Source organism: Aptenodytes forsteri, unplaced genomic scaffold (genome assembly GCF_000699145.1).
Source record: "Aptenodytes forsteri isolate BGI_AS27 unplaced genomic scaffold, ASM69914v1 Scaffold230, whole genome shotgun sequence".
In the NCBI taxonomy this organism is placed as follows: domain Eukaryota; kingdom Metazoa; phylum Chordata; class Aves; order Sphenisciformes; family Spheniscidae; genus Aptenodytes; species Aptenodytes forsteri.
The window spans coordinates 118,973-139,733 of NW_008795711.1; the positions used below are offsets into that span (position 1 = coordinate 118,973).

General features: G+C 52.0%; 1 protein-coding gene across 3 annotated transcripts in view; it reads left to right on the plus strand.

The window, feature by feature from the left end:
* TPM3 (tropomyosin 3) overlaps window positions 1-20,292 on the plus strand; it is a 23,977-nt gene extending 3,685 nt beyond the window's left edge. Inside the window, exons 3-10 of one of the 3 annotated variants that reach the window (XM_009283390.1) lie at window positions 3,081-3,214; window positions 4,043-4,160; window positions 4,408-4,478; window positions 5,811-5,886; window positions 6,368-6,430; window positions 6,593-6,662; window positions 15,087-15,550; window positions 19,586-20,292. In XM_009283390.1, the coding sequence (XP_009281665.1) occupies window positions 3,081-3,214; window positions 4,043-4,160; window positions 4,408-4,478; window positions 5,811-5,886; window positions 6,368-6,430; window positions 6,593-6,662; window positions 15,087-15,169 (615 nt within the window). In that variant the 3' untranslated portion in view covers window positions 15,170-15,550; window positions 19,586-20,292. Of the gene's footprint in view, window positions 1-3,080; window positions 3,215-4,042; window positions 4,161-4,407; window positions 4,479-5,249; window positions 5,326-5,810; window positions 5,887-6,367; window positions 6,431-6,592; window positions 6,663-8,483; window positions 8,567-15,086; window positions 15,551-19,585 lie in introns of those variants that run through there. The other 2 variants (XM_009283391.1, XM_009283389.1) reach the window with 2 other exon arrangements.
* Window positions 20,293-20,761: the final 469 nt, after the last annotated feature.

Genomic DNA, 20,761 nt, shown 5'->3' on the forward strand with positions numbered 1-20,761 from the left:
GGCTCGCGCTGGGGGCCACTGGCCCCCAACCGTGATGTCTCGGCCGGCGCTGAGGAGCGACTGGAGCTGGAGAGCGCCGGTGGAACTTTCTTTCATTGTCACCGGTCTCCCGAGCCAGCCCGGAGCTGAAAGTGGCTGGTGTGGGGACCCGAGGCTGGGTTGGGGAGGTGCTGGGGAGGATGCCCGGTCCCCGGCCGGGTTCCCTGGCTGCCTGCTCGCTCCAAGCTGCTGGAGAGGAAGGGGAGGAACCCGGCCATCTTGTCTGGCCCAGTGTTGCAAGCACAAAGGTGTGAGTAGCCTTGGCATGTGCTGATAAAATGGAAGTGATCTCACTCATGATGCTGCCAGTGCAGGAGCCAAGCGGAAGACTCCCAAGCTCTGCATCCTGCCTGAATCCCAGCGAGCGGGGATCTCCACTGCCTGGGGCAGGCTGCCCCCAGGACTGGCAGCCTTGTGAGAGCGTCTTGGGGGCTGGCAGGGACTGGGCTGGGATTGCTTGCAGGGGAGGAAGGAGCAGCTGTGGCAGCATCTGAACTGGTGAGCGCTTGCAGCTCCGTCAGGCCAGGCTGGTGTCATTGTGGGGATGCTGGATGGGGTGACACAGGGCAGGTCCTCACGGATGCCTGTCTCGGATCTGAGTGTGACTCTCTGTAAATCTGTACAGTGGCTTTGCTGCTGATTCTGTTCAAAACGTGAAGCTGAGGCTTTTCCACCCCAAGTGCCCAAGTCTGATGTCTGTGACAAGTGGCATGGTGTTGCTGCTGTGTGACTGATTGGACTTTGCTACTGAGGGTGATGGCAGAAGCTTTTGCCACGCAGTGGGACGAGGCCACTCCCAGACCTCAGCTGGGCTCTTTCTTTGCAGCCACGTAAGGAATTCTCTTGCAGTAGTGGTGTTGTCATGGCAACATGCGTGTTTCTCCCAGCTTGCTGGAGCCTTGCTACAGGGGAGAGAACCAGTGTTCCCGGTGTAGTGGCGTCTTGTACTTACCCTGTTGCTTGGCCCTTGGGTCCTGAGGAACGTCCCTGTTAGATCTCTGTGGCCTGGGGAAGCGATGGTGAGTCCCGAAGGCTGAGGCAAGCTCTGCCCTTGGCTTGCAGGGCTCCTGGTAGCTCCCTGAACTCAGGGCTGCCTTCCTGAAAGAAGCATGGAGTAACGGGAATGCGCTGCTTGGCAGTGGGGCTGCCTGGAAGTGTCACCCCTGTGCTCCCGGGAAGCCTGACAGCTTCAGCTGTATCCGGTGAGGAGAAGCAGAAAGGGAGGTGTAAGGACCCTTCTGCAGAGGGAGAGAGGCAGTTCCTTAAAAGCAAGGGTGGTTTTTTGGGTGGGTTAAGTGCTGCTGGCAGGAAGTCAGGGCTAAATGATGTGGTTCAGGGGGTCAGGAAATGGAGGCCTGCAGTGCTGGTGTGTCTCTATCCCCTGGGAGAAGGAGGAGGCTCTCCACCTTTGCAGCTCATCGCCTCTTTAATAGGCAAAAGATGTGTGTCAAGCAGACTCCTTCCCAGTTCTGTTTAATGTATCATTTTGTTCCTCTTTGAGCAGACCACTTCCTTCTCCAGAGGAACGTGCTGGCGGGGCTGGCGCTGGGGCAGCCTGCTGCAGCGCTGCCTTGTTTGAGCATCAAAGTGTTGCGGGTTTCCCTGGTGAAGGGCAGGGTGTGCCGGCATGGGAGCTCCGCTTCAATTTGTGTTCTCACAACCTGGTCTTGAAACATGCTGCGGGGGGGATGGGGGGTGGGTGCCAAGTGCCTTGCTGCCGACCAGGGGGAAGACCTCGGACAGCCTCTCCTGGGAACTGAACATGATTTGTGTCAGGCCCTGCTCTAACACTGGCTTCTTTCATCGCTCTGCTCCTCCCTCCTTGGGCATGGTTAGAAGCAGCATGTCCTTGCAGGCTGCTTTGTTACAAGTAGCTGGGATATTTCATGTATGCCTGGCATGTGCCTGCGCACACATCTCTGTAGGAGATCACAGTGCTGCCCTGAAGTGGCTGCTGCCCTGTCCATCTTTGTACCAGTGCAGTAATCCTGCTGGAGAGCAGGATTCTGGGTTCCCCTGGGGTGGCTCAGGTGGGGTGTTAGTGTCCCCAAAGCGTCTAGGCTTCCCCCCAGGCTCTGGTTGGGGTTGATGCAGACTGGGCTGTAAGCAGATGCCTTGTGGTCGATAGCAGTGCTGCTGTAACAGGCCTGGCTGGGGGTGGTGTGATGGCTTCTGGTCTCTGCTGATTCATTAAAGCCTTGGTCACTTTTGTGGTCATGTTTCTGGCAAATGCGTGGTGCCTGCGGGCTCTTGCCGATTTCACCGGCTCCTGGCATGTATGACTGAACTGAGGTGGCTGTCTGCGTGTGGCTGTTGCTGGGGAACAGCCTCCTTAACCTGTCTCAAGACTGGATTGAGGCTTTTGCTCTTCCTCTGGGTTATTAGTGAATTGCTGGGAGGAAGGAAGCCTAGAGCACAGCTGGCTCTCCAGGGCTTGAGCTGCTGGGGTTGTGGGCGCTACAGCGATCGGCTGAGCCCTGCTGCTGCCCCAGGTCGGGGCAGTGCTGTAGAAAGCCTGGCCTGCCAGTGCCCTGACACAGCTTGTCAGACCTCTGAACCTGAAGCTGTTAATCTTTCTTGCGTTGCTGATGAGAGAGCTTGTTTCAAGCAATGCTTATGTCCAGATCACATGAGTAAACTGACTTTGTGCTAAATGGTAGCTGTCACAGAGCTCTGGTGTGGTGGATAAATAGGACTGTGATTGATGGCCTGGCAGGATTACAGCAGCTGCAGAGAAGACCCATTAGCGTAAGTCATCTACTTAGTGTTTATGGCTTAAACTGTCATGTCAGCTCAAGCTGACAGGCGAGAAACCTGCAGGATGACTGCTGCATGGACAAAGCGTGTGTGTGTGAAATGTTGCGAAGCTTAATATGTGTGTAAGTGTATGGGAGTGCAGCCTCTGTAAGAAAGTGGATAAAGCACCCTGGCTTTGTTTTGGCTTCCCATGTGCTGCTGCTGACCTGAAGGCAGACCTCAGCTGCCCTGTGCTGACTGCTAAACCTGCCACAGACTGAGTCACCCTCATCTGCTCCCTCTAGGCTGAGGCAGAAGTGGCATCTCTGAATCGCCGTATCCAGCTGGTAGAGGAGGAGTTAGACCGAGCCCAGGAGCGCCTTGCCACAGCTCTGCAGAAGCTGGAAGAGGCAGAGAAGGCTGCAGATGAAAGTGAAAGGTGAGCAAGGGCTGCTGATCTCACTCCGTCAAATATCTCAGATGTGTTCCTGACTGAGGTCCTGGTGCCATGAGCCTCTTGGGCTCCCTGGAGGGTGGGAAGTAGATACAGATATCAAGGCTGGATGTGGGAGTCGGTACCCGCTTATGCGGAGCAACTGAAACAGTGCTGTTGGCCTTGAGTGAGTATCTTGGAACCTGAGGCTAGGGAGTGAGTAAGTGCTGTGTGCTACCATGCATCCCTGCCTCCAAGGGAGGAGAAATAAGTGGGTTCTGGGACACTGTTGACTTGTAAAGGTGGCTGCTGGTGGGGAAGCCTCTCTTCCTGCTGCCTCTGCCAGCATCCTCCCTTCTGGCAGATGTCCCCTGACCTGGTGGTGTGATTCAGAGGGGAGTGGTCCACTTCCAGTTGGCTGATGTGCTTTATCGGTGCACACACTGTAGTGAACAGCCTGACCCAGCTGATGTCCTGCCATGAAGATGGACTTGGCTCTTCCTGCATTCCGGCCTGGAAAGTGCTTGGCTCAGCTGTGTGGAGTCCCTAAGACAGCCTGGCTTGTTCTTCTCGGCAGCACCACATTTCCCTTGGTCCAGGAGCCCAATGAGCTGCTGGAGTAATGCTCCAAGTAACAGTTAATTCTGAACAGTTGAGGTTGCTGTATTGGCATCAGGCCAGCCTGTGCTATCCTTTGCACTTGGAGGTGTTGTGGCTCATAAGGAAGCAATGTGGTCCTGGGGGAGCACTGTTAATGCTCTGAAACTCATTACACCGTTGGCTTGTACAGGATTGTTTTATACATCTCCCCTGCCTGTGCTTTCTTTTGGGCAGAGGCATGAAAGTCATTGAAAACAGAGCTCTGAAGGATGAGGAGAAGATGGAACTGCAGGAGATCCAACTCAAGGAAGCCAAGCACATTGCAGAGGAAGCAGACAGGAAGTATGAGGAGGTGAGACCCTTGGATGCTCTAGTACAGCTGACCCTGGCCAGGAGAGGCGGCTCCTCTTCCTACTGACAGGGCTTTCCTCAGCAAACCTGGGGGGAGAGCCTGGCTCTCAGCAGAGCTACATCAGTGTTCCCCTTAGCCAAGACTCTGGCAGCTCCAGTGACTCCTGCAGGTATTCCCTTTACTGCCTTGCACAGCCTAAAGGTACAAAAGCATCTTCCTTCTTCTTAACTCCGATTCTCCCTTCCAGGTTGCTCGGAAACTGGTGATCATAGAAGGAGATCTGGAGCGTACTGAAGAGAGAGCTGAGCTTGCAGAGTCGTGAGTAACCTGCTCGCATGTAACTGGCACGTCTACCTTTGCATGGAAACTAACACAGCATTTCTAACCTTGTTACACAAGGCCTGAAGCACAGGGTGGGTTTAGATCCTCAGAGTTGGAGCACTCTCCTGCTTGGAACAGGATTAGGTCCACTGAGGATGTGGAGTTTGCAATGTGATTTGCCTTGTAGTGGAGATGTTCTGCCCCTTTGCATGGAGGGACTCCCTAGTTAGCGAGGCCAGAGAATTCACCAGCACTGCTTTGTATGTATGGTCACGAGATCCTTACATGTTGTTATGGGGCACGTGAGCGCACAGCACTTGTCCTAAAATGGCAGAGGCCTCCCGGGCCAGGAGCTGAAGTGGCATGCGAGATCTCCAAGGGCAGAACTGTAGCTGAGGTTGGTCTCTGGCCTCTTAAAATATTTGCAGTAACTACTGCAGACTTCTGCACTGCTGAGCAGCAAGCTGGACTCTCTCTGCTTGGAGCAGACACGCAAATTGTTGTTTTTGGGCTCCTTTCACGTGTCCGGATGCTTTAGCTGATCCTTGAGGGGCTGGTTAGGGCCTTCCTGTACTCTGGGCCTTGTCTAACAAAGTTAGTGTGTACGCAGCAGTAGCACTGTGCTTCCTGCCCAGACATGCATGTCATGACTGTGACTTTTGTGTTTTTCCCCTACCCCCTTTTTTGCTCTGTGGTATTGTGTTATTGGTGCTCCTTTTGACCCTTGCCCCCACCTGGCTTGTGCCATCGTGTGACCGTCACTAACAGTCGTTGCCGGGAGCTGCAGGAGCAGATCAGAGTGATGGACCAGAACTTGAAGTGTCTGTCTGTTGCCGAAGAAAAGGTACTAACCTTTCCCTTCTCGAACCATTAAACCAGAACTCTTGTGGTCTTCTTGCTATGCTCCTTCCCTCAGCTTAACTGCATCTTTCTCTCTCCTGGAATGTTCTGTCCTCTCTGCCCATAAATATTCCTGTCTGGTGGTGGCTGTCTGTCTGTCCATCAGAACAGCTTCCCTCCTTACAGCAAACTAAACATGCAGTTTCTACTTGAAGACTCCAGGTCCAGCAGAAATCTGTGTCCACATCTCAGCTGCTCAGCTCAGTGCCCTGCGCATGTGCTGGCAGAATACTTAAAACATGAACTTGGAGGCAGGAAGGGAACTTGCTTTCCGCACAAGTGCCTCAAAGCAGGGTCCCATGCAGTCTGATCGCAGACCATCTAAAGAACTTCCTGATCTTCCCTGCACATGGATTCACTTCTTGTCTCTCCTGTCTTTCCCTCCCACTTTTCCTTTTTCTTCCCCCCTTTCTTTATGAAACCCCACAGTAAATGTTCCGAGCTGGAAGAAGAGCTGAAGAATGTCACCAACAATCTCAAGTCTCTTGAGGCTCAGGCTGAGAAGGTAGGGCTGCTTGTCCAAGGGCCAGAAATGTTTCTGTTTTGCTAGGAGGGTGTGTGACAGCAGAGCACCCACTGGAATGGAAATGATGCAACTGCAGCCTTAAGCAAGCAAGGAGAGCTGTGCTTGCTCTCCTGGGAGAGCTAACGGATTTCAGTGCAGGGCTAATGTTGACTGTAGAAGCTGGGAGTGTGGGAAGCCTGGCTGCCCTTCCCTGCCTTGGGGCAGACTTGATCAGCCAAGATGTTTATGCTGCTGGGATGAGAATTTTTCTGCACTCAAGTTTGTGTTACGTGCATGATGTGGGACTTGCTGCCTGACCCAGTTCTGTTGGACTAGGGTAGGAATGTGAACAACTCCCAGTTGGAAGTTTCTGTGGGCATGTGCGCTGCAGTGAGGAGTTTGTCTCCCTCTGTAGCTGTGGGCTCTCTGGAGTGGGAGGTACCTGGGGCTGCTGATTGCTGACTCCTCTCCTTTTCCACAGTACTCTCAAAAAGAGGATAAATATGAAGAAGAGATCAAGATCCTGACTGATAAACTCAAAGAGGTGAGTGACCATGTTGGGATGGCCCAGCTGGGTGAGCTGACCTCAGCTTGACTGGGGAGAGACGTGGAGCGTGGGAGACTTCATGTCCTCAGGCTGATGCCTCTGTAGTCCTTTGCTGTATCCCAAAGCTGTTGTACTAACTGGCTTGCTTCTGTCTGGCAGGCGGAGACCCGTGCTGAATTTGCTGAACGGTCTGTAGCCAAGCTGGAGAAGACCATTGATGATTTGGAAGGTACATTCTGGGGACGGGAAGCCAAAGAATACGTGGTGAGGAGTGGGGAGCTGAGGAAGGCTGTCTCCCAGATAGCTGGAGAGTGGAGACACTGCTCTGCTCCTCAATACTTGGAGCATGACCTAACCTCCAGGGTGAGGCTTGGTGCCTCTGGGCTCAAGAGTCATGCCCCATGTATCTACTCTGAAAACAGTCCCCTGGCTGTGCTGCAGCAGGTCTCAAGCTCTTGATCCAAACACCTTGCTGTATCTGACCGATAGTGACAGATAGTGCGGCTGGTGTATCTTGGTTGTGATGTCCTCAGAAATGTAACTGCATTCCTATGCTCCAGCTTAAACCAATTTAAGGAATGACACAGGAAAAAAAATGCCTGAACTCAACAGGAATTGATTACAATAACATACTTGTGTGCAGAATCTCATGCACATGGCCATCTGCTGCAGACAGTGTTGCTGCAAGTCAACCACAATAGTCAGTGAGTCTTGAAACAGCCCCTTCCCAGTGTTGGTCCTGGTTCAAGATTAAATCATCAGAAGCCCCATCCATGTGTTGTGGTGGTCAGCCTGTGCCAAGGATAGGTTCCTTTCCTCCTCCTGTTCCTGGTTTCACAGTACTTCAGGAGCACTCCTGAGGCCAGCCGTTGCAGAATCCTACCTTTCCCCAAGCCATGGGAGGAGAAGGTTGCAATTGCTTCCCTTAAATCTAGGGCTGTGGCTGGATTCTTCTGTGGATAGCTGTGGCTGGAGTGGTGGTGCTGGTAAACCAAAACTCTTACAGGCCTCCTGCCTCAACCACAGCATGTGCCTTTGTGGTCTTTTAGTGCCAGGTCTTGGAGATTCAAAGCCACATCCTACTGTCTGGAGTCACTCAGGAGGCTTAGGCTTTTATCTAGAAATAGCAATGGTGTCAGCTGAGCTGTTCCAGAACCACAGCCAAGAAGCAATCTGAGCCACCTCATGATCCAGGGCAAGCTTTTATTTGGAACTGCAAAAACTCCTCCAAATCCCTGCATGCTCCTCTTGAAACATGTTGATTGAGAGTTGGCTCTGGTCTCCAGCCTTGCTGCTGAAGTGACCTAGTTTATGACAACTGACAAAGTTCTCTGGGCTCTGTGAAGCCGTTAACAACATTACCAGCTGTACTGTAGCCTAGGCAGCCAGAGCTGGGAGAAGTCTGTGCCAGCTCTGCAGAGCGCTCAAGGAGTGCATTAGCAGAGTTTCAGTTTCATGACTGCCTCCTCCCCGGAAGGTGGGTGATCTGCCCGTCTGCTCCATTATCTGATGGAGAACACAGGTGTGGCCTGTCTGTTCAGCTCACCCTGCCTAGCTGCGTACTACAGAATGGGAATTCCCTCTGATGCCCAGGACTATTACGTGACTGACTTCTCCCAAGCCGGTTTTTGTATTGAGACTGAAGGTGACAACAAAGCACCTCAATTGATCTGTGCCTTCCTTAGGTGTAGCAAGCTTCTCCCTAAGTGGATGGAGTTGCCCTTCCCTGCTACTCCTCCTGTCAGTGGTTCTTGCTGACCTAGCTGGGCAGCTTGTTCTCACAAGCTGATGTGGTTTGAATTCTTGGCTCTACTCCCCTCGGAGCTGGATTGTAATCCTGGAAGGCACTTGCTGGTCAGACTGTCCTCACGCTGTTGGAACCCTCCCATTCATTGTTGGGAACTAATATGGAGTCGTTATGGCTCCACATCTAACTTCACTTTCTTCTGTTCATGAATCCCATACTGCTTTTCCTGCCCCAGGGTGTTGGAAGAACTCCTCTGCCTTCCCTTATTGTTTCCCTTTTGTTCTCCTCCTAAACCTCTTCTAGATGAGCTCTATGCCCAGAAACTGAAGTACAAAGCAATTAGTGAGGAACTGGACCACGCCCTGAATGACATGACTTCCATGTAAATATGAGCTGGCTGGTGTTCGCCTCTTGCTTCAGCAGGCTAGACCGCCAGAGCTTGCTTGGTTTGCTGTGATTTTCATAGTTGGAGAATCAATGGCACTGTATCTAGGTTACTTCTACAGATCTCTGCCTCGAGGATTGTGGAGGCTTCCCTGCAGCATGCTGTACTCTAACTCTAGGTCCTTGTGATCTGCATGTGTAACACAAAGTGCTATGCTGGCCTTTCTGACTTGAACTCTGAGTGCAATTCCCAGTCCCACTGGGAAAGGCTTTCTAAGGTAATGTGGCTTAGTTGCCTGCTGGAGCCACTGGGCCATGGTCTCGGGATTCCTCCTGGAAGAGGCTGTGGATAGTGCTTGAGTGGATTCCTTAGGAATTGCTGTAACAGGCTTGAGATGGGCTGGATCATGAACCGATCTGTGGAAGTAGCTGAACTTGTATGTTTCTGCAACTTTGCTGTTCAGATTTGTGGTGGGTTCTGCTAACAGCTGCTCCGCACAGTCCTTACCACTAACCAAGGAGAGGCCAGGTACTTGCACTGCAGAGGAAGAGCCTTAATGCTAGTGTCCAAAAGCTCCCTAAGCAAAGTTTGCTGTGCACAAACACTTAAGCTTCTCTTAAAATTAGTGTCTCCTTCTGTCTCACACAGATAAGTCTTGCGATTCCAAACTCCACTTTGGATTTGCCTCTGCTTGGTGGCTTGTTCTGCATCTGCACCCTGCATTCATGCTCTCATCATCTCGCTCTGAATTCCAGTACCTCTTTCCAGTTACTGTGCACAGGGCATCCCTGGGAATGAGTGCTGTAAAGATGCTGAAGCTTGACAGCAGCAGCAGCCCCCCAGTTATGCTGCACTTGCTCCTAAACAAAGCTCCCTCTGTTTGACCCGATGTGCCAGACACTGCTGTGCTCTGAGGGGCTGCCCTTTCAATGTCTGGGTGTAGCTGGGAGTATGTTGTTCTCATCTGCATATCTTGTGTAGAGCCATAAAGCTCCTTTTGTATTTCTCTTGCCTCTTGCTTGATCATGATGTCACCTTTTTTTAAGGAAAACAATTCTTGTATAAATTGAATGGAACGGCTGGTGCTTTTCAGAAATGGGTTTCTAGTGACCACTTGCTGCTTTAGAGTAACTGTTTCAATGTCGCCTTCAAACCAGTGTAACCCTCATCACCCTTGGTGGAATACGCAGACTTCATTAATGTGCTGGATTTTTCCCTTTGGGTGTCTTATTGCCTCACAGATGTGAATTGCAGCTCTGCAAACGGTGCCTTGGTGTGCAGCATGCTCTGTAGGGTCAAGTGGGAGGCTGGGGTTTGTAGCAGGAAGTCCTGGAGCTGTGCCTGCTTCAGCCTGGCTGAGGACACTACTCACCTGCCTGCTCTGTAGTGTTCACTGGCATCAGTTGCCAAATGCTGGCTTGCAGTGGGAAGTCACTACACCTGATCATCACTAGATCACTGGCAGGGTGTGAAAGCTAATAAATATCAAGTGAGCCCTGGCTGGTTTCCAGCTGGACAGGACTGGTTGGGTGTGATCTGCTGCCTGTGCCTGTGGGGGGGGGGAATGTATGGCCCCTTGCTTCAGGAATGAGAATGCACTGCAGCAGGGCTGTGGGCATCCCAGCCAGGGAATCTGTGTTTTGCAGAGTGCTCCCCTCCCTGTGCAGGGACTGAGGGTGACAGGATCCTCCTGGGAGCGTGGCGTGGAACTTTACACTGAGCACTGCAGCTGGTGACAGGCTGCAAACACTTGACATGCATCACCACTGGTCTGAGTCTGTTGCTAGTTGCTCTGGTATCATAAACACTGATCAGCCTCTTGTAACTGTATGTGCTGCCTCATGGTGGCTTGTCAAATACTTCTTCCTTTCTGGATTGGTTCATATGCCACAGTGCCCGAAGAGCCCTCCATGAACAGAGTTTTGATGAAATGGGACACCTCCCGTGGTTTCCTCAGGTTTGTGTCACTCCGTTCTCCACATGAATGGCACTAGCAGTAAGGATAGTCCAAACACACTGAATTGCCCCAGCCTGTTCTCACTGTCTTCTGTGTCAGGGCTATCCCCTCTGTGCCGGGTCTGGGTGGGGAAGGAGGGAGCATTCCCACAAGGAATTTCAAAGAATAATAGCTTGGAAAGCTCTGGCAGATAGTGGTCTGACTCTCCTGGGGTGTATGGGGCAATAACTCTGTGTCCTGTAAGCACAAAGCAAGAACCCACAACTCCTCAGTAACCAAACCTGCAGCTGGAGTAGGGGGTCTAGATCCTGTGGGAGGGGCAGGGCTTCTGTCACAAGTGTCTGGGTGTGTGGAGGCTTCCAGCCCAGTGTTCAGTTGCCAGCTCTTACCAGGTGGGAGGTAGCACCCTGCCTTTGTGAAATGGCCTCTCTCCTCATGGGGAGATCCTGTCAGCTGTGAGTTTATTACTGACTCGCACTGTGTGGAGCTGGTGGCTCCGCTGTTGCACAGTGGTGTTGCAAGCGATGTTATCGAAGGCTGGGCTGTGGCAGGCCCCTTCCCTGCTCGTCCCAATGGAACTCCACACTGGGTGGTAGGTGGATGGATAGGTGGGTGATGCAACTTCTGCCCTGGGAGGTTTTGAGAGGCTTCTGGTCTGACTGGATTGCTAGGCTTGTGCAGGCTGGTTACCGTGAGCTGGGCTGTTGCCTTGGGAGTGCTGCAAATGCAGATTAGCTGACCAGGAGGCACAGGTCCTGGAGCTCCCCAGGTTGCAAGGATGGCTGGTAAGGCTGCCCTGCGGGCTGGGCAGAGAAGGGAGCAGGCCAAACACCGGAGCTAGTCCCAGCAGACCTGGGCAAGCGTTCGATGTTGAGGAGCTGTTCCTGAGGTCTAGGAAGGGTCACGCTAATTACTTCAGTCAGTCTGCTCCCTCATGTGGGTGGATCATCAGGTCCCTGTCCACAAACAGTAATGCTTGCTTGAAGGCTGTGAGCTGTTGCACCAGCCTACAGTCACCGGTAATTCTGATCGCAGTTCGCTCCCATCCTCTGCCACTCTGGAGACCCAGGACCAGCCCTGATCACCTGGGTCTGGAGACTGGCATCAGGGTGCCCAGCCTACCTGCTCAGAGCCAGCACGGAGGCCAGAGAGTGAGTCCCTAGCAGCAGTAGTAGCTGATGTGCAAGGTAGGCTCCGGTGTAGGCCAGGATGGGGGTGTACGTGTCCCCCATACCACAACTTCCTTTAACTTCTAGTTAGATTGTGGTGGGACAGAAATTGTTGGCTTCTCTGACTGTTGCTTGGTCTCTCGGTGGCTTTAAAAAAGGGACAATCAATCAGCATCACTACCCTCTGTCCTGCAGAGCGAGGTGCAGCTAGAGCAGGTGCTGAGCGCTGAGAGGAGCTGAGGGTAGCTGGGTGAAGGTGAGCTTCCCCCCTTGTGTGCGGCTGTCATGCTGGAGTGACTGGGCTGAGACTCTGGAAAGGGGGACGTGCTTTGGCTGCTCCATGTGAACAGCTTGACTCGGTGTCCTGAATCTTACCTGGCCAGGTCTTGTTCAAGAGCAAAATATTTCTAGGTTGAAAGCAATGAGGAGTGGCGTAGATCCCCTTCAGACAGTGCCCTAGATTCCTACAAGGATTTGAGAAGAAGCCTGAGGCCAGCAAGAATTACTGTGCTTTATGCTCGCTCATCAGGCAGAGGCAGCACGCTGTATGTATTGCTACAGTTTGCGATTATTAATTCTGCCAGGCTGAAAGCTGTTGTATAAGAATTTTTTCACTGCCTGGAATTTCCCCCAAATGCAGGAATTGGAGTTCTCAGGCTGGGAGGACTGTGCCAGTGTAGATGGGCAGAGATAGATGCTGAATTGGTTCTCTGCGGTGGCTGGTTGTGGCTGATAGGCTGCATGGCAGGACAGTGGCCATCCAGCCCAAGAGGTGACCTGTCCTGGGAGAGGATCAGACTGGTTCTCCCTGTCCCTGGAGCTGCTGATGAGTACATGTGCTTGGTACCAGCCTTGGGGACAAGCATGGCTGCTAGAGCTCTGCGAGGTTGTAAGGACAGGGACTGGGTGGGAGGTGAAGGCTGTCAGATGCAGCGGCAGTTTGTGCCCTGCTCATTTAGTTATTCTGGGGCAGACATAAAATAGGAGCCTGTGCTCCAGAACTTCCTCTGTCCTGTACCCGAAGCAGATACTGCCTTCAGTCCTTGTCTACACGTGGTGGGTTGTTAGTGTGGCACAAAGGCATGTCCTTGGAGGAGTGTCCTCCAGGTCAGATGTGAGATGCTGTCATTCTCGGTTCTTCTGGTGTCCCTGTCCTGCTGTTAAAACCCCATCAATCCCACTGCTGTGTGGTGTGACTCACTCTGGAAGGTGCTTCTGGTTCAGCTGTGGTAGGACTACTTCTTTCTGCAAAGTGCTCCACAGGCTTAAAGCACATCCCAAGTCTCTCTCCTTACCTGGGTACAGCCCAGCCTGCAGGCTCCTCTTCTGGTGCTCTCCTCTTCCTTTCTTTGCCTTCGCAAGCCCTTGACAGCACTTCCATTTCTGCCCGCACTTGGTTTCTTCTGTGATCTTCCTGAGCTGAAACGCAAGTTAGAGTAAGGCAAACCTTTGTTCTCCTGGGCTTCATCTGTGTAATAGCCTAGAGTTGATCCTCAGAGGCACGCGTTACGGAGACAGCTTATTTGATGTGCTCATCTTGGTACTCCACTAACCTTCCCTTTCTCTCTTTTTCTCTCTTCCTCTTGTTTCCCCTAATCCTGTTGCTGCTGCAGAGCGCCTGTACAGCCAGCTTGAGAAAAATCGCCTGCTCTCTAACGAGCTGAAGTTAACGCTGCATGATCTGTGTGACTGAGAAGGGGGCCCACTAATGCCATTAAACAAGCTTATTGCGACCACCAGTGCTGTGGACCACAGTGAAATCTGATCATTCTTAAGACTGGCAGACTTGCAAATTTTATGCAATTGCTGCTATTTAATGGGGCACTTGAATTTATCCTCTAATTTATTTAAGAGGTTCGAGCTGAAGTTAACGCTGCATGATCTGTGTGACTGAGAAGGGGGCCCACTAATGCCATTAAACAAGCTTATTGCGACCACCAGTGCTGTGGACCACAGTGAAATCTGATCATTCTTAAGACTGGCAGACTTGCAAATTTTATGCAATTGCTGCTATTTAATGGGGCACTTGAATTTATCCTCTAATTTATTTAAGAGGTGTTTTTTTTTTTTATAAAGGTAACCTCTATTCGTGGTGAAGTAACCCTCAGACTTGGCTGTTTTTTGAGCAGTCTTGTCACTTGTCCAGGGGGTCCTGTCTGGTTCCTCCATGGAACCAGAATGGCTGCACCCCCCAAGAGAGGGGTGGGGTGAAGTTAGGCTTACGTCTGCTAAAAGATGCCTGTCAAGTGCTATGACTTAATTTACTGTTAGCTGAATGACTGTAGGATTTCCTGCTGCATGGAATGATGGCTTCTAACAATAAATGACTGACCTCATGGTCTGTAAGACACTGCATACCTGTAGTACTTTCCTATATAGTTGAGACCTAACCAAGAAGGTTTGGGGGAAGCGGTTATTCTCGGGGCCTGACCTCAGTGCAGCTGCAGAGCCCCGGAATGGGTTGGGAAAGCTCATGGACATCTTGAAAGCAAGTCCCAAAATCCACAGCATGAAGCTGTGTCTTGAGTGCCTGCAGGGAATCTTTAAATACTGCAGTTGCTAGTGCTCTAGGAAGGCTGCTTCTCGCTCTGTGCACAGTTTCTGACCTTGGGGAGGTTGGGGAACAGCTTTGAGAAACTGCCTGTACCTAAAGGACATCTTTCTACAGCCTGTCTGTCCAGTGTCCCAGCGTGTGGATCTCTTCAGTGATAAGGGTGGGCTCACCTTTGGAGTAAAGCCTACCTAGAGCGCTAGTTGCTGATCTGAGCTCTCCTCCTGGCTTAAGGAACATGTGAGAATCGACTGTGCAGCTGCCTGTAGTCACGGGCAGAGATGCAGCACCTTCACTCCTACTTGCTCCCTGCCTATCCTTCACTGAAAACAGCCTCTTCCCTGCTGTCCTTGAGGCATGGTTGTCTTGCTCCCTGCTGCTAGGTAGTTATGGTCTTGGTGACCAGCTTGGCATCTCTGTCCTGTGCTGGGGGGAAGGGGGGCACAACCAGCTGTAATTCCAGGGGGTGATTATTTCTAAGTGTGTTTTACCTCTGCGTTGCTCTTGGGTGCCTTGCTGGGCCATGGGGGTCTGCTGTCTGAAGTGTTGAAGCCCTGGGGAAGGCTAGCTACAGTAGGAGGCACCTGCATGCAAAACACCGCCTAGAGCACTGGCTAAAAGTACATCGTGACCATGCTGACTGGGAGCACTGGCAATGCAAGAGGCAAGGGCTACAGATGAGCCAGGTACCTTCAGAGCTTCTAGCTGCACCCAGCCAGGCACCCCCGGTCTGAGGACTTGCTGCAGCAGTGTGCTGGGAAGGGGCTAGCGCAAGCTTTCTTTGGCGAAGGTTTCTTGGTTGTCTGAAGTTGACTTGTAACTCTTGACTCTTGCTTCCTGCCAGATAAACTGAAATCTACCAAAGAGGAGCATCTCTGCACGCAAAGAATGCTGGACCAGACCCTGCTAGACCTGAATGAGATGTAATGGATCCCTGCCACTGCCTCTGCCACATGATGCTCGGGGGGGCCAGCCCAGCTGCTGCTGACCTCTAACCCTTGGGGACCAGAGTTTACTTTCAGTTGCCAACTTGACCAAACACAAATCTTCTCCTTTGCCTCGGGGTTAAAGGCCATCAGGTTGGGCAGAGCTTCAAACAGCATTATTAAGGGAAATAAACAATGCAATAATGTTTGGGGAGCATGTTTGAGATGTATACATTTTGTAACTACCTTTTTTGTAGCAACCGTTGTAAACATTCCAAATAACTCGTGAGGCTGGTGAGCTACACTTCAAAGCTCTTGGCTTTAAAATTTGGTATTAACCTTCTGTTAATCGGCTCTGGGCTGCCCTGCTTTGGCAGGGGAGGTCCCTGTCCACAAACAGTAATGCTTGCTTGAAGGCTGTGAGCTGTTGCACCAGCCTACAGTCACCGGTAATTCTGATCGCAGTTCGCTCCCATCCTCTGCCACTCTGGAGACCCAGGACCAGCCCTGATCACCTGGGTCTGGAGACTGGCATCAGGGTGCCCAGCCTACCTGCTCAGAGCCAGCACGGAGGCCAGAGAGTGAGTCCCTAGCAGCAGTAGTAGCTGATGTGCAAGGTAGGCTCCGGTGTAGGCCAGGATGGGGTGTACATGTCCCCCATACCACAACTTCCTTTAACTTCTAGTTAGATTGTGGTGGGACAGAAATTGTTGGCTTCTCTGACTGTTGCTTGGTCTCTCGGTGGCTTTAAAAAAGGGACAATCAATCAGCATCACTACCCTCTGTCCTGCAGAGCGAGGTGCAGCTAGAGCAGGTGCTGAGCGCTGAGAGGAGCTGAGGGTAGCTGGGTGAAGGTGAGCTTCCCCCCTTGTGTGCGGCTGTCATGCTGGAGTGACTGGGCTGAGACTCTGGAAAGGGGGACGTGCTTTGGCTGCTCCATGTGAACAGCTTGACTCGGTGTCCTGAATCTTACCTGGCCAGGTCTTGTTCAAGAGCAAAATATTTCTAGGTTGAAAGCAATGAGGAGTGGCGTAGATCCCCTTCAGACAGTGCCCTAGATTCCTACAAGGATTTGAGAAGAAGCCTGAGGCCAGCAAGAATTACTGTGCTTTATGCTCGCTCATCAGGCAGAGGCAGCACGCTGTATGTATTGCTACAGTTTGCGATTATTAATTCTGCCAGGCTGAAAGCTGTTGTATAAGAATTTTTTCACTGCCTGGAATTTCCCCCAAATGCAGGAATTGGAGTTCTCAGGCTGGGAGGACTGTGCCAGTGTAGATGGGCAGAGATAGATGCTGAATTGGTTCTCTGCGGTGGCTGGTTGTGGCTGATAGGCTGCATGGCAGGACAGTGGCCATCCAGCCCAAGAGGTGACCTGTCCTGGGAGAGGATCAGACTGGTTCTCCCTGTCCCTGGAGCTGCTGATGAGTACATGTGCTTGGTACCAGCCTTGGGGACAAGCATGGCTGCTAGAGCTCTGCGAGGTTGTAAGGACAGGGACTGGGTGGGAGGTGAAGGCTGTCAGATGCAGCGGCAGTTTGTGCCCTGCTCATTTAGTTATTCTGGGGCAGACATAAAATAGGAGCCTGTGCTCCAGAACTTCCTCTGTCCTGTACCCGAAGCAGATACTGCCTTCAGTCCTTGTCTACACGTGGTGGGTTGTTAGTGTGGCACAAAGGCATGTCCTTGGAGGAGTGTCCTCCAGGTCAGATGTGAGATGCTGTCATTCTCGGTTCTTCTGGTGTCCCTGTCCTGCTGTTAAAACCCCATCAGTCCCACTGCTGTGTGGTGTGACTCACTCTGGAAGGTGCTTCTGGTTCAGCTGTGGTAGGACTACTTCTTTCTGCAAAGTGCTCCACAGGCTTAAAGCACATCCCAAGTCTCTCTCCTTACCTGGGTACAGCCCAGCCTGCAGGCTCCTCTTCTGGTGCTCTCCTCTTCCTTTCTTTGCCTTCGCAAGCCCTTGACAGCACTTCCATTTCTGCCCGCACTTGGTTTCTTCTGTGATCTTCCTGAGCTGAAACGCAAGTTAGAGTAAGGCAAACCTTTGTTCTCCTGGGCTTCATCTGTGTAATAGCCTAGAGTTGATCCTCAGAGGCACGCGTTACGGAGACAGCTTATTTGATGTGCTCATCTTGGTACTCCACTAACCTTCCCTTTCTCTCTTTTTCTCTCTTCCTCTTGTTTCCCCTAATCCTGTTGCTGCTGCAGAGCGCCTGTACAGCCAGCTTGAGAAAAATCGCCTGCTCTCTAACGAGCTGAAGTTAACGCTGCATGATCTGTGTGACTGAGAAGGGGGCCCACTAATGCCATTAAACAAGCTTATTGCGACCACCAGTGCTGTGGACCACAGTGAAATCTGATCATTCTTAAGACTGGCAGACTTGCAAATTTTATGCAATTGCTGCTATTTAATGGGGCACTTGAATTTATCCTCTAATTTATTTAAGAGGTTTTTTTTTTTATAAAGGTAACCTCTATTCGTGGTGAAGTAACCCTCAGACTTGGCTGTTTTTTGAGCAGTCTTGTCACTTGTCCAGGGGGTCCTGTCTGGTTCCTCCATGGAACCAGAATGGCTGCACCCCCCAAGAGAGGGGTGGGGTGAAGTTAGGCTTACGTCTGCTAAAAGATGCCTGTCAAGTGCTATGACTTAATTTACTGTTAGCTGAATGACTGTAGGATTTCCTGCTGCATGGAATGATGGCTTCTAACAATAAATGACTGACCTCATGGTCTGTAAGACACTGCATACCTGTAGTACTTTCCTATATAGTTGAGACCTAACCAAGAAGGTTTGGGGGAAGCGGTTATTCTCGGGGCCTGACCCCAGTGCAGCTGCAGAGCCCCAGAATGGGTTGGGAAAGCTCATGGACATCTTGAAAGCAAGTCCCAAAATCCACAGCATGAAGCTGTGTCTTGAGTGCCTGCAGGGAATCTTTAAATACTGCAGTTGCTAGTGCTCTAGGAAGGCTGCTTCTCGCTCTGTGCACAGTTTCTGACCTTGGGGAGGTTGGGGAACAGCTTTGAGAAACTGCCTGTACCTAAAGGACATCTTTCTACAGCCTGTCTGTCCAGTGTCCCAGCGTGTGGATCTCTTCAGTGATAAGGGTGGGCTCACCTTTGGAGTAAAGCCTACCTAGAGCGCTAGTTGCTGATCTGAGCTCTCCTCCTGGCTTAAGGAACATGTGAGAATCGACTGTGCAGCTGCCTGTAGTCACGGGCAGAGATGCAGCACCTTCACTCCTACTTGCTCCCTGCCTATCCTTCACTGAAAACAGCCTCTTCCCTGCTGTCCTTGAGGCATGGTTGTCTTGCTCCCTGCTGCTAGGTAGTTATGGTCTTGGTGACCAGCTTGGCATCTCTGTCCTGTGCTGGGGGGAAGGGGGGCACAACCAGCTGTAATTCCAGGGGGTGATTATTTCTAAGTGTGTTTTACCTCTGCGTTGCTCTTGGGTGCCTTGCTGGGCCGGTTGTCTTGCTCCCTGCTGCTAGGTAGTTATGGTCTTGGTGACCAGCTTGGCATCTCTGTCCTGTGCTGGGGGGAAGGGGGGCACAACCAGCTGTAATTCCAGGGGGTGATTATTTCTAAGTGTGTTTTACCTCTGCGTTGCTCTTGGGTGCCTTGCTGGGCCATGGGGGTCTGCTGTCTGAAGTGTTGAAGCCCTGGGGAAGGCTAGCTACAGTAGGAGGCACCTGCATGCAAAACACTGCCTAGAGCACTGGCTAAAAGTACATCGTGACCATGCTGACTGGGAGCACTGGCAATGCAAGAGGCAAGGGCTACAGATGAGCCAGGTACCTTCAGAGCTTCTAGCTGCACCCAGCCAGGCACCCCCGGTCTGAGGACTTGCTGCAGCAGTGTGCTGGGAAGGGGCTAGCGCAAGCTTTCTTTGGCGAAGGTTTCTTGGTTGTCTGAAGTTGACTTGTAACTCTTGACTCTTGCTTCCTGCCAGATAAACTGAAATCTACCAAAGAGGAGCATCTCTGCACGCAAAGAATGCTGGACCAGACCCTGCTAGACCTGAATGAGATGTAATGGATCCCTGCCACTGCCTCTGCCACATGATGCTCGGGGGGGCCAGCCCAGCTGCTGCTGACCTCTAACCCTTGGGGACCAGAGTTTACTTTCAGTTGCCAACTTGACCAAACACAAATCTTCTCCTTTGCCTCAGGGTTAAAGGCCATCAGGTTGGGCAGAGCTTCAAACAGCATTATTAAGGGAAATAAACAATGCAATAATGTTTGGGGAGCATGTTTGAGATGTATACATTTTGTAACTACCTTTTTTGTAGCAACCGTTGTAAACATTCCAAATAACTCGTGAGGCTGGTGAGCTACACTTCAAAGCTCTTGGCTTTAAAATTTGGTATTAACCTTCTGTTAATCGGCTCTGGGCTGCCCTGCTTTGGCAGGGGAGGAAGAAGGGTGTGATGGTTCCTGGCTGTGGGCCACTGAATCAAAGTAGCTGGGCTAGGGATGGAAGCCTGTTGGGAAAACTTCCTTTCCAGGAGCTGTTTGCCAAAAGAGCAGTTCAGTTTCTCAGCTTTAAGGTAACTCTGTGTTGTGGGGAAGCAACTTGGGCAAAAGGAGACTTTTTTTTTTTTAAAGCCAAGCCTGTTATCTGAACAATTGGACCTTCACGTAGGTTGTTTCCCTTCCCCCCCTCCCCCACTGTTGGCCGCTTCCTTTCCTGGTAGGCTTAGAGAAGCCATGGCCCCTCTAACCATTGCCAGACAGGGGTTCAATTTGCATTCACTAAGTGCTGATGCACCAAGCTTTATCGCTCATCGCTGGGTTACACTTAAGTACAACAGCCTTGTTTTCTTGGCGAAGTTTTTTTGCCTACCCTGAGGGAGGGAATTGAGGCCTTCCTTCCTGGCCAGGAGTGCCCTTAGTGTCTTAAGGTACAAGCCATCTTGCTGTGCATTGCTGATGTGTAGTTGTTGTGAGGCGTGAGTGTGGAGATGTGTCAAGCTCGCAGTGTGTAGCTTGTGCTCGAGCATGCTGCTTGGTTGTAGCAGTTTTAGGGGCCAATCTGGAGAAAAGAACCCTATCAAGTGTTTTGATACTAAATTGAAAAATTGTCTTACTGTCTTTTGAAATAAAAACCAATCCCTCCACGTTGCTGTCTGGCTGCAGAGCTTTACTGTGCGTGAGCTGCTCCGTCTGGGGCTGCGGGGGATGAGGGTGGGTCTGAAGACCGGAGCCTGCGCCCGTCCCTCAGGGAGGAGACCGGGGGTGAGGTAAGGCCAAGCTCGCCTGCTTCTTCCCAGGTCCAGAGCGCAAAAGCAGACCTGTGGGGGCGAGTCCTCCCTCTTTTACCTCAGCCCTTCGGGGAGGGGGGGGGAGCTGCTGCCTGCAGCGCGGGTGGGGGGCCGGGTCGCCTCCGCGCCGCGGACCGGTAGGCGGCAAGGCGCATGCGCACGGCGGCGAGGTACGCACTACGCCTGGTCGGGGGGTGGGCGGGACCATCTGAACGCGCATGCGCAGGGCGGAGGTGCGCGGGAAGTGCGGTCTGCTGCCAGCGCTGTCGTGGCTGCAGTCTGACAGGAGGAGGCGGGCTTGGCTGCCTGCTCTCCTCTTCCTCCTGTTC